General features: G+C 48.9%; 1 protein-coding gene across 1 annotated transcript; it reads right to left on the reverse strand.

Moving 5' to 3' along the window:
* Positions 1–306: 306 nt before the first annotated feature.
* Positions 307–10,722, reverse strand: BEST1 (bestrophin 1). The gene is made up of 10 exons (XM_065755099.1): positions 10,490–10,722; positions 7,929–8,088; positions 7,020–7,114; positions 6,388–6,621; positions 5,569–5,723; positions 4,564–4,641; positions 3,054–3,206; positions 2,612–2,692; positions 1,981–2,132; positions 307–1,618 (listed from the first exon to the last, which is right to left on the reverse strand). Exons 2-10 carry the CDS (start codon positions 8,078–8,080, stop codon positions 433–435), a joined length of 2,286 nt encoding a protein of 761 aa, XP_065611171.1. The 5' UTR covers positions 8,081–8,088; positions 10,490–10,722; the 3' UTR covers positions 307–432.
* Between the last annotated feature and the right edge of the window lie 670 nt (positions 10,723–11,392).

An 11,392-nucleotide genomic window follows, 5' to 3' on the forward strand; every position in this document is an offset into this window, starting at 1 on the left:
ACTCCCTGGAGCAACTTGTGCAGTAGTCCTGGGCCTTATGGCAAATAGTCATGTAAACTTGGAGCTTCAGTTCTTGCTGTAACGAAGTATCCTTTACTACTTACCTCTTCTGCTTTGGGCTATGCCTGTGCTCCAGAGTGTTCAGTATCTGTTCAGCTATGGTTCTACAATTAGGCATTTCTAATACCTAACACTAGAAGTCTCGTTTTGCTAGAGGATATAGAATTTGTTTTTTTTCTTGTTGCAGGACTGAAGTCAAGTGCCTGCTACCGTGCCTGAGTCCAGTAGTAGTGAGTTACTGGTGAATAATACTCCAGAGACATGAAGTCTGGCAGCACTGCCCTGTTAGGATGAGTGCTACTGTGGGCCAGGTGTGAGGATACTGCAGTACTGCTTCTCGGATACCTGGCATAGGTGTTTGTGTCTCAGTCTCTAGCTGTACTGATCTATCTGCTCTTCACATATGCTTTCACTCGTCTCCATGATCACCTCCATCAGCCCCACGTAGTCACCCTCAGCAAGAGAGATGCCAGAGTCATTAGTGGATGGGCTTTCTGCTCTTCTTGTCTCTCTTGTAGGAGGGGTATTTCTGTTTCCCGTGTCTCTCGTGCTCCTGGAAACCTCTGGTGGATGCTGGTCTGGTGCGCTAGCTGTGTCCTCTGAACTCAGGCTGTGAGCATCGGGGCCCGTGTTCCCTATAGGGGATCTCTCCAGCACTGGAGATGAGACGGGAGTGAACGAGAAGCAGAAGGAGGTGCTGCTGCTAGGCAGTATGTTGCTAGGTGGGGGGAAGGCACTCGATGGCTCAGAATTGGGAGTGGTTGTTGCTGCGTTCTCCGGAGTTAGCCAGGGAGGGTGGGAGCCTTTTAAACTCTTCAGATTTTTGAAGCTGCCCTGCTGCTCATGGTTAGGGGACTCTGCTAGGAAGGAGAATTTAGGGCTGTCTGATGCTGTGGACAGAGCTTCTGGGCTTCCTGTGATGGCAGCTTCTCTGCTTTTATTGCTAAAGTGGCTCTTTTCTTCTTCCACCATTACAACCAGCGAGTCAGGACCTTTATTCCGTTCTGTTGGCCAAATAAATGTTTCCTTTGCACCTGAGCCAAGGGAGCTCTGGCTTTTATACGTATCACTCATCCTGGAAGGCGAGGGGTTGACAATGACGTCCTTAAGAGAATTTGAACATGCAGCTATGCTGGAGAGCGCAGGGGGCTTCTTGCGCCCTTGGCGTCTAGAAGGGAAGATCATGGGGATGGAGCTGATTGGTGTCTGTGGAGCACTGTAGAAACCAGGTCTCTCATAAAATGGGGTCGATATGAAGGCATCAAACTCTCTTAGTTTTCTGTCCTCAGTGTCCCACTGCTCCTGCGTGCTGGTGTCTCCCCTTGGCTGACCGACGTTTCCCGGCTTGCCCACGTCCTGGTACGTGTAATGGGAGAAGGGGGATGTGGGCTCCCCTCGCCTGCGCAGTAGGTTCATTCGGGAAGAGGACCTGGAGAAACTTGGTGACTGAACACCCAGGAGCCGGCCCAGGTGTCCCAGTAGAGGCGTGGAATGGTTTGCTTCCTCATTCTCTTTAATTTGTTCCAGGGGCTGGAACTCCATCTCTTCTTTCTGCATGCTGGGAAAGGCAAAACAGGCTGTTATGTGGCCACAAAAGATGGTGCTTTGCTGGCGGAGCTGGCAGCACAGGGAACATCATTGCTGATGGCAAGCTTCCCCTGTGTTGCCACATCAGTTATGTGTTAGGCCCTCCACCCCAGGGATGCTCATCGTAGAGGAGGGGGACAAGAGATTGGAGGTATTCTTTGTGAAGGTAGATACTGGCTGTCACCTTTGGACAAGCCTGTAAGTATTTTAGAGCAAGGTTTCACAGACAAGGGAGGAAGATGTTGATCTTTCTTACTCGAGTATAATATCCTGCACTGCAGCTGCTCTCAGATGTAAATGTGATCTGTTCTGATACCCTGTAGTTACACTCACCTGATATCAAAGGTTGATCCAAGGAATGATGGGCGCTTGTACTCAGCAGTGGCTGCAGTGTAAGGTGGCTGTGGATCGGGCTCATTCCAGTACAGGTCCTTCTCCAGAATGGGCAAATCCTGATGCATCTCATCCACTGCCATAAGGGAGACCTGCCGGGGACAGCAGGAGTGTTGGGGTGAGCAGCCTGTTATCAGTGATCAAAGGGATGCAGGGCAGAAGGCAGCAATGTAGTGTGGAAGTGAAACGAGCAGCTGGATTTGCTATGTGGTTTCCTGTCACTTGTGGTTGTTTTTGTTCTTTTGGCATGAAAAGATTTGGTTAATTAGAAGGAAAGCGGTAATGAAGGAGAAATGAAAGCAATATGCTCACTAGAACTGATGAGCTTAGTGTTACAGAGGGACTGAAAGAGGAGAGTTACTGCACAGAAGAAACCAGAGGAGGTGATTATAGGTATACGCACAGTGTGGGAAAAGCCAGGGAGAGGCAAGAATGATGTGTCATTGGAAGGTAGTAAGTGTCTGAAACAAAATCTGCATCCATAGTGTGTGCTGGAAGATGGACTGAGGGGCAAGGTGAACCCTCAGGTGCAGTCCTTTTGTAGGTCAAGAGAATTCTGTCCTCACTTTACCTGCAGGTTCCTGTCAATGAGCCAGTTGGTTTCAAAGTCATCATCGTCCTCCCCAAAAGGGTTGATCAGTTGCTCAGCCACCTGCACATGGAGAACACACAGCAAAAGTCATACCCACCCCTTCCCTGCAAGGAGACTACCTACTGGACAGAGCCCAGAACTCTGCTCAGGGGTGATGTGTCCCGAATTCAGAGCACTGCTCTTTCTCCCAAAAAAGGGGTGGCTTAAAAATGGAAGTGCCAGTTACTATAGGAGGCGTTGGTATACAGGTAACTGCTCTTTGCTCACTGCCTCTCTTTTCCCCCAAGCTTAGGAAAGGTGGAGCTGATCTTCTGGTATGTTGTCTGTAGGCCACAGTACACAGTTGGGTTCTTTGTGAGTGCAAACTGGGAAAAACCCAGTGGGTCAGATTCCAACTCCAGGCATAATTTCTTGGACGTACCTTTAACCAGCCAGCATAGAAGAAGAACTGCAAAAACGTAAAGACAGGCACGAAGAGATCTAGTTCATGGCCAGGATACGCTTTTTCAGGATCCAGGAACTGCCTCCCAATCAGACAGGCCAGGAAGAAGCTGTAAACAGCCACGGTCACCACCTGGGAAAGATGCCAGGGGACACACCAGAGAAACTTAAGTTCTTGACATGCTTTCTCAGCACCTTTCTCTTCAATTCCCATCCCCTTACTGTTACAGATTTCTTCCTTATAACCAAGTGTGGTTGATCTGCTGCTGATTTAAGGGATGCTTTCTTCTCCTAATAGTTCTCTTGAGCCCATGATTTGGTCCATGCTGGTAAGCCTTTTCCAAATCTGGGAGGGGAACCCTAAGCATAAGTGCCACCTCTGATTTGGTCCTAAGGAAGGATGTTTTTTATACTTGCCTGTTTGCTTGCCCAAATTTCTGGCTACAATGAACTTTGTACTTTTCTCTGTAATCATGAGACTGGAAACTTCCACTTTTCAAATTAATAGCAGCCGAGCTTCGTGTGTCTAGCAGGAAGGTTCAAAACAAACACTCAGCGTCACGAGACTCTTGAGCTAGCCAAGCAGTTCCCAGCAGGGAACAGCACAGGACTGTTTCAAGATGCACAGGTTACAGGGTGCCTGCAAAGACAAACTTTGCAGTGTGGATGGGCAACTGTAGAAAAATGGGTCATGCACTGCAGGGAGGACTCTATTACAGATCATCTGGCAAACCCTGCTCACAATTCCAAGACCTGACTGAGGCTGCAGAGGATCTGACAGTTTGGGCCCAGCCTTTTCTACAGCTTGACATGGCTCTGTTTTGTGGATTTAGACTACAGTGGTATCTCCCTCTCTGCCCTAAAATTCCATTTTGACTATCTCTGTAGCTGAGACTCTTCTTGCTGTGCTTTTAGTAAGGCTTTGGTGGAGCTGTGTTCTTCTGCTCCTGGGCTTTTTGGCACGGAGCTGCAACAATGTGCCAGGGCCACAGAGGCGTAACATGCCACCCCAGGAGTAAATATGGAATGGTAATGCAGCATACTAATATTGCATTTGCTCCTAGTTTGCAGGACACTGTGATCTGAGCAGAAATGTGGTTTGCCAGTGCGTGTTTAACATTCAGCACTGCATGAATGCAAGCAGCTCCCATTCCATGGTGGAGTGCATTAGTGTTACTTGAGAAGCTGGATTGTGTGAGACAAAGGAGCATGTTGGTGCCAGAGTTTCTGTCTGGATTTGCGTTTAAAGACTGTTTCTGTAGAGGTAGTGTCTGAGTTAAAGAAGTAAGGCTGGGCTCTCTGAGTGCCTAGAGGTTATGTGTGTGAGAAAGCCAGCATGGGGCTTGCATGTCTAGGTGTGGATGAGAGGTCCAATTGTATGTAGCATCAGCATGGTCTGAGTGTAGGGCAGTTATGAGCACAGCAGGGATTCCCTTGCAGCATGCATAGGCAGGCAGTGCAGCCATGGATGAGGAGGCATCCCTTCTCACCTGGGTGTAGACCAGGGGAATGCTGATCCAGTCGTACCCGTAGAGCCTCCCGCATTGGCTGCGCAAAGTGTTGAGCTCCTGTAGTGGGGAAAAGGAAAGACCTGTTGGCACTATGGCTGTGTGTCCTTGCTGGGGACACTGACCTTTTCCAGCCCATCCCCTCCTGCTCACACTTCTCTGGAAGGAAGAACTCAGCCAGGACTCCGTGGGTGTCCAGCCCCTCCTCAGCAGGCCACCAGCAGGGTCTCACACTTGCTGAGGAGGAAGTCCTTGCTGCCTGGATGTCTCTGAGACCAGAGTCCTTTCCTGGCTTATTTCATAGCAGAGATTATCTCCTCACAGTATGAGCATCTCAGCAGGTTAGAGACGAAGAATATCTTAGAAATATCCATCTCTTTTAACTAGTGAGCCTTGATAAATAGTCCAGAGGGATGAAACTCACTATAGGCAATAGAAACAACATAGGTCTCTCAGCACATGAATCTTAGAGAGGATGAGCCATTCCAAAGTCTTTTTTTTTTCTCTGCAGCTATGCAAGGGCCTTGCATTGTTTAAGATACTTTTGACTTCTGCTTTTTTCCGGATACATCCTCTGCTTCCTTGTGGCTTTACAGCTGTATCCTCAAGATACTTGAATGTGCGAATGCTGGAAGGGTGATCTAGAACTTGCTAAATGGGTGTCCCCTATGACTATACCTAGATGTGAGTCAAATGGTTCCTCCCAGTCCCAGTTTTGTGAAAGACGTTACATTCTTTATCCTCTGCTGCATGTGGCATCGCTAGTGTGTCATCAGGCCACAAAAAGCTCTACTTTGTCACAAGCTGGAGAGTGGCAGTGGAGTATTTCCCATCAAAATTAATGTAATGTCTCCAGGAACAGACATGGCTCACTGCCTGGACATCCTACCTCAACAGTCCTGTTCCTTGCCTGACCTTTGGAAATCCCCACAGTTCCACCTGTAAATCTGTATGGAGGATCTCAGCTGCCTACTGACTGATACTCACATTCAGGATGCCCTGGAGCAGCACGCTGTCCCGGATCCTCCCCTCGTTCCTTGCTTTCACAGCCAGATTGGAGAACCACACGCATGGAATCCAAAACTTGTTGTGGGGGGAATTCAAGCTCTCAAACTTCTTGTGCTCTTCTGGTGTCATGAGGCCTGAGTGGAAAAAATAGATGAAAGAGGAATGGCCACAGAGAGCAGAAGGTAGTCAGCTTATCTCTTGTTATAATCACAGGAAAGATTTGGGCATTCAGCCTTTGGAAGATGCAGAAAAGGATGGAAAGTTTTGTTACAACATCGATTTTTAAATAAGCGCAAGAAGAATTTCTCATTTCACAGAACCCAAGTTAGAAGGGACCACAAAGTTCATAGAGTTCAACTCCTGTCTCTGCACAGGACCACCCAAAATTCAAACCCTACGTCTGAAAGTGTTGTCCAAAATTTCCTTGAACTCTGGCAGCTTGGGGCTGGGCAGCCTGTACTGTGCCCACTGCCCTCTGGTGCAGAACCTTTCCCTAACCCCCAGCCTGCCCCTCCCCTGACAGCTCCATGCCATTCCCTCGGGTCCTGCCATTCTCTGCCCTTGTGCTCCCCTCGTGAGAAAGCTGTAGACTTTGGATGTCTGCAGCATGTCTGATCAGATCACAGCCAGCAGGGAGGTGCAGAACTGCTGAGGGTGCAGTTGCCTAGCATATTTAGACAACTGCTGATAACTTGTGTCCTAGAATTTCACCATCTCTGCTCCAGAGTGGAGGTCAAGTGGCAGGGTGCTGCTAGCTGCCTGCATCAGAGCTGTGCCAAAGGCAGTGCTGATACTGACCTGCCCTCACCACGTGCTCCATGCTGGGGAAGCGCTTGTAGACAGCGGTGCTGACGGAGCGCAGGATCAGCACGCTGCACAGGTTGCTGTAGCGCATCAGGGTGCGACGCAGCAGCCTCCCATACTCATCCTCCCCATCCACGTTGCAGGAGACCAAATTCATGATGCGGTCAGGCCATGGGATGCTCTCGTACTGCGCCCACCAGCGGGACACCACCAGAGCCACGTAGAAACCTGGAGGTGAGCTGAGCAAATTAGTCATCCTGACAGAGGGGAGATGTGTGCTTTTACATAGGAAGGCTGGCACTGCTCTTATGGGATTGAGTGAAGGCAGACCTAGAGGGTAATTTGGACCTCCGCACTAAAGCTAGAGTTTGGCTTTCACAGTTTGTTTATTATCATGCCCTCCTGGTAGAACCCAGAGCATGCCAGCGTATCTGGACAGTGAAAGCTGTGTGCATACCTCCCAGCTGCAACGTTAACTGATATATTTGTCTGGGGAGTCTTACAAAGACAGAATGAGGGAACTGCTCAGTGATTCCTGCCTGCTTGAAGAACTGTGTTAAGCCAGGGTGAGAGAAGAAATGCTACCCATTTCCCCTCCTTGCATGTTCACGGTCAGATCTCCTTACCCAGCACAAAGGACACAGGGATTAGCTCAGCATAGCTGTTGCAGTAGAGTGCCAGCTTCTCAAACATCAGCCTTTGGCTTTCGCTGAGGATCAGCCTAAAAGGGAGGAACAGAGGCATCAGCCTTAAAAAGGAGACTGTGCCTTGCTGGGCCTGCTGGGTAAGAGTCTGGCAAGGGAAAGGAAGGACACGTAGCCACGACACAACCATGCTGTGGCTGTGGGGTGATGTGAGGAGTGCTCAAAACACCCTGGTGACATGTCCAAAGGAGCCTGAAGTGGTTGCTGAGTGGTAATTGCTGCAGTCTGGTTAGGGAGTCCTATGTGCTATGTGGTATCAGAGGTTTGCCACAGTGCTTGGATGTGTACCACATTTTATTTAATATCCTGTAAAATGTCAGTCCAAGCTCTGCTCATGTCAACAGCACCCGATGCAAGTTCCTCTTTCTTGGAGCTGATTTCTCGCTTCCATGCTGCATTCACCCAGAAAGGTGAGCTCCCTGGCTTTCCCATCCAAATCAGTCCCACCCCACTGCATAGCTGCTTTCTGACTGGTCTGCAGCCTCAGAGCTGATGTCTGTTCTCAGAAATGCTTCCCACTGTAGAGCACTTCCAGCACTAGCTCAGCCTCTGTCTCTATATGCCATTCTTTTCAGGTAATCATCACATGCAACTTTTCATCCCCAGGAAGAGAAACTGCGTTCCTCTCCAGGCTCGAAAAAGGAAATCTGTCAGCTGCTAAACCACTGCAGCAGTGAGGAAAAACCTTTCCTCCTCTGAACAAGGCTGGTGAGTGGCTGGCTAGCTCCTTCTCCCCAGGACTGTTGTCCCAACCCTGCACTGATCAGTTGTCCAGCTTTGAGACCAGCTGAGAGTGAGGGGCTGTGGCTGTGCTGGTGTAAGGATGCTCACCTGTAGACAAGGCTGATGGCGAAGTAGAGGGAGATGAAAATAAGGAACTCAGAGTAGAGCAGTTTGTAGATGCTGCCTTTCCATTGGAGCAGGAGCTGTGAGAAGGTCCCTAGACGGGCATCGGCCACGCGGTTAGTGTATGTCACTGTCATCACGGATCCTGGTAGAGACACAAAATGAGCAGATGCTGAAGCTGCCAAGCAAATCACACAGAGGGAGGACACCGAAACTCTAGGTGTCCCAGCAAGGTGGGTAGGAGGGAAGAAAGAACAGGAGAAAGAGCTGAAATCAAAAGACAAATCTATTGAAGTCGTTAAGGTAGAAAACCAAGAGGAAGCTTATGGTGGGCAATCACTGTGATGTGTTTTCCAGCTTCTTCCTGTGTTTTAGCTCTGTGTGAGCTGGTTGCAATGACAGTGAACATAGCCTGTGTTTCTAGTGTTGGATAGTCAGTGCTCAAGTGGAGCTGCTTGACCGGAGTGAGCAAAGCCCACATGCTGCTGTATTCCACAAAAAGAGCAGTTTGAGATTAATGATCAGTCTCATGAATTCCAAAGTTCCTTCCCCCGGTTTTATGTTTCCTGCTTTTGTTTTTTTTCCCTTTTTTCCTGGCAAATTCTGTGTTCCTGGAGTATTGCTGGCCAAAAAAATATTTATATTATATTCATAATACATATACATATACATATATATATATACATATATATAAAATCAAAGGAATGCAAAAACCCAAGAAAGGAGAGATCTCTACAAACTAATCCAGAGGAAGGTACTTCTGGAGATTTGGCAGTTGTCCAACAACTATAGCTGTCTTTAAATTTGGGCTGATGTGCACAACTAGACTATGCCAGTCCTGGTCCTGTAGGCAGGACAGCCCTCCCTGTCAGGGAGCTGAGGGATGGATTTTGGCTGGGCTCGCAGAGCACAGATTCCAGTAACTACACCTCCCCAGTCTTTCAACCATACGTTGTGAGTTAAATTGTACTGAAAGAGGAAAGAATTTTTATCCAATCATGCAGCATCCCCATTGCACTTACTGTTTTCTAATCCTGGGTAAATAACTATTTTTCTTCAATTAATTGTTAGACTGACATTCAGATAAACCTGAAGTTATATGCATACATATATATATAAGCCAGTGTAATCCATGCCAGGAAGCATGATAAGGTTTTATGAATAATTATTCAATGTAAAAATGGACGGAATCAAATCAAAATACATTTTACAGTTGTTAGACATTGCTTTGGTACTGAGATTAATCGTAGAGGGGCCTTGGGCTCTTTCCTGAGTTGTGGAGACTGGGAGGTACTTCCAGGGACGATTCAGCCCTCACTGGTCTATAGCAGCAGCTGAGGGTAGGCAAATTTGTGCCCATCCTTCTCATTTAACCATCCCAGTGAAAGACCTATAGTTAGGTGGGGAAAATTCATGTCCAAGCCAGCTGGTGCCGTGAAGATAAACTGCACCGTTTGCTGGCTGCTTCAAGTAACATCTTTGTTCTGACTCTGGCTTCTTGGTTCTGCTCCTCCTTTGGGTTTCCCTGTCCTAACTCCCTCTGAGTCCCCTCAGCGATTCTATCTGAGGGGCAGAGCTGGCACCTGCCCTGCCAGGAGCTCCCCAGAGGCACAAATGCTCCTTTCACTGCAGACTCATACACATTCATGCCTTTCCCACATGTGGTCAGTGCACAGGACTGAGAAGAGCTTCTTGTAACAGTCCCAAAGATGTTATACACATGAGCTATACAGATGAGAAATGTATGGAAAGACATGCAAATATGTTGGGGGCCGCTTACAGGAAGCAGTGTTTGCTTTAGGCTTCGGGTCTTGAAAGTGCTCAGGGAGACTCTTCGTTGCGTAACTCAAATGCAGATTCGCTTTTTACCAAACATGGAAAACTTCAGCTCTTGTCTATGTAAGTGATGGATGTTGCCCACCCTGTACAGTTCTGCTCAGGCACAGAATGTGGGGCTTTTCCCAGCACTTGTGCCTGCATCCCTGTGCTCTTAAGGCAGCTCCCTGCCTGACAGCCTGTGTGGCTGGCCCTGCTTGTTGCTCAGCAGCTGGCATGCTCACAGTGCTGCATGGGGTTGAGGTTGGTGGTGCAAGGTAGCTCATTGCAGCACCGGCACAATGGTGTCAGTGGGGCAGAAAAGCTGCTCCTGCACAGAGCCTACATGGCCCAACTCCCCATAAGGTGATGGGAAACGTGTGGCACTGCCAGCCCTGCGTGTCTGCTCCCTGTGTTTGCTGGCATCTGCTTGGCACATCCCTCTGAGCTCACTGCCACACCTGGGGATCAGCTGACACTGACCAGGCTGCAAGAGCCCCCAGCAATGAGCATCTTGTGGCATCAAGCCAGATTTTCCTGAGTAAGTTGTGTTACCCACCGTGTAATGCTGAAAACAGACACGAGCGCCTATTGCAAGTGCAGAGAACAAAGAGATGCGGTGGACAGAGAAAGCAAGAGGAGTGATGAGCTCAGATGCACAAGAAGATAGACAGACCGATCAGCTAATCCTGGAAGGAATCTCTTTGCTCTTCTGAGGACTAGATACTCACAGTCACGGGATCCTGAGCTGCACTGGAGACGGTGGAGGTTTGGTCCTGCATGTGTCCTTGCTGGGTCCTTTGTGGCCGGCACCGCAGCTTGCCTTTGCTTGCCCCCTTGGCTCATTGGGAGGATTGAACCTGACAGACGCGGTGTACTAAGGAGCCTGAAACCCACTTGGGAGCTGCAGCCGGTCACTTGATGCCATAATCCTTCCTCATTACAAAAGAGACTCTGTTGTCTTTTGCCCTGTTCCTTTCTAATCTTCTGAGTAAGCCCTGCGTGTTTATAGAGGCGGCTGGAGGAGGGGGAGGCAGGGCTGGCTGCTCCACGCTCCTGCTGCTAACTCCTGGCACAGCCATGGTGGCTGCCAGAGGAGAAGCATTTTCCACTAATTCTTTCCTGTTTGGTCCCTTTCTCTGTGTCACAATCTTCCGGGAGCCCCAGGAGATTAAATAGAGCTGGAATTTTGCACAAATGCTATAACGTGTTTCCCCCTTTAGGGCTCGTGCAGCGCTCTCTTCCTCAAGTGCTCCTGGCTTGACAGGTTTGTGAAACACCTGGCCCATGCTCTGCAAGACTCTCAGCAGAGATTTCTCTGTAATTCATCGCTCTCCTCTTTGTCTCTGCTGTCCCTGAAAGAGGGATTGATCCATTGCAGGGACAGAATCCAGCACTCACCGCTGTTAAGCTTCATGCAGCAGCCATCCAGTTTGCCAAGACCTCTCTGCCAGGCTTCCCCATTGCCAAAGGAGTAAACCTTCCTTCCAATTTAATGGCATATGCAAACTTAGTATACATTTGAGTCCTGTATTTAGAGCATTTATAAAAGCACTGACGAGAAATGGCCCCAAAACGAAGCCCTGAGAACCCCCACTAGATGCTGGCCACCAACCTGGTGTAACTTTGCTGAG

Source organism: Cyrtonyx montezumae, unplaced genomic scaffold (assembly GCF_038088225.1).
Source record: "Cyrtonyx montezumae isolate F1298 unplaced genomic scaffold, pur_monq_1.0 scaffold_10, whole genome shotgun sequence".
Lineage (NCBI taxonomy): Eukaryota > Metazoa > Chordata > Aves > Galliformes > Odontophoridae > Cyrtonyx > Cyrtonyx montezumae.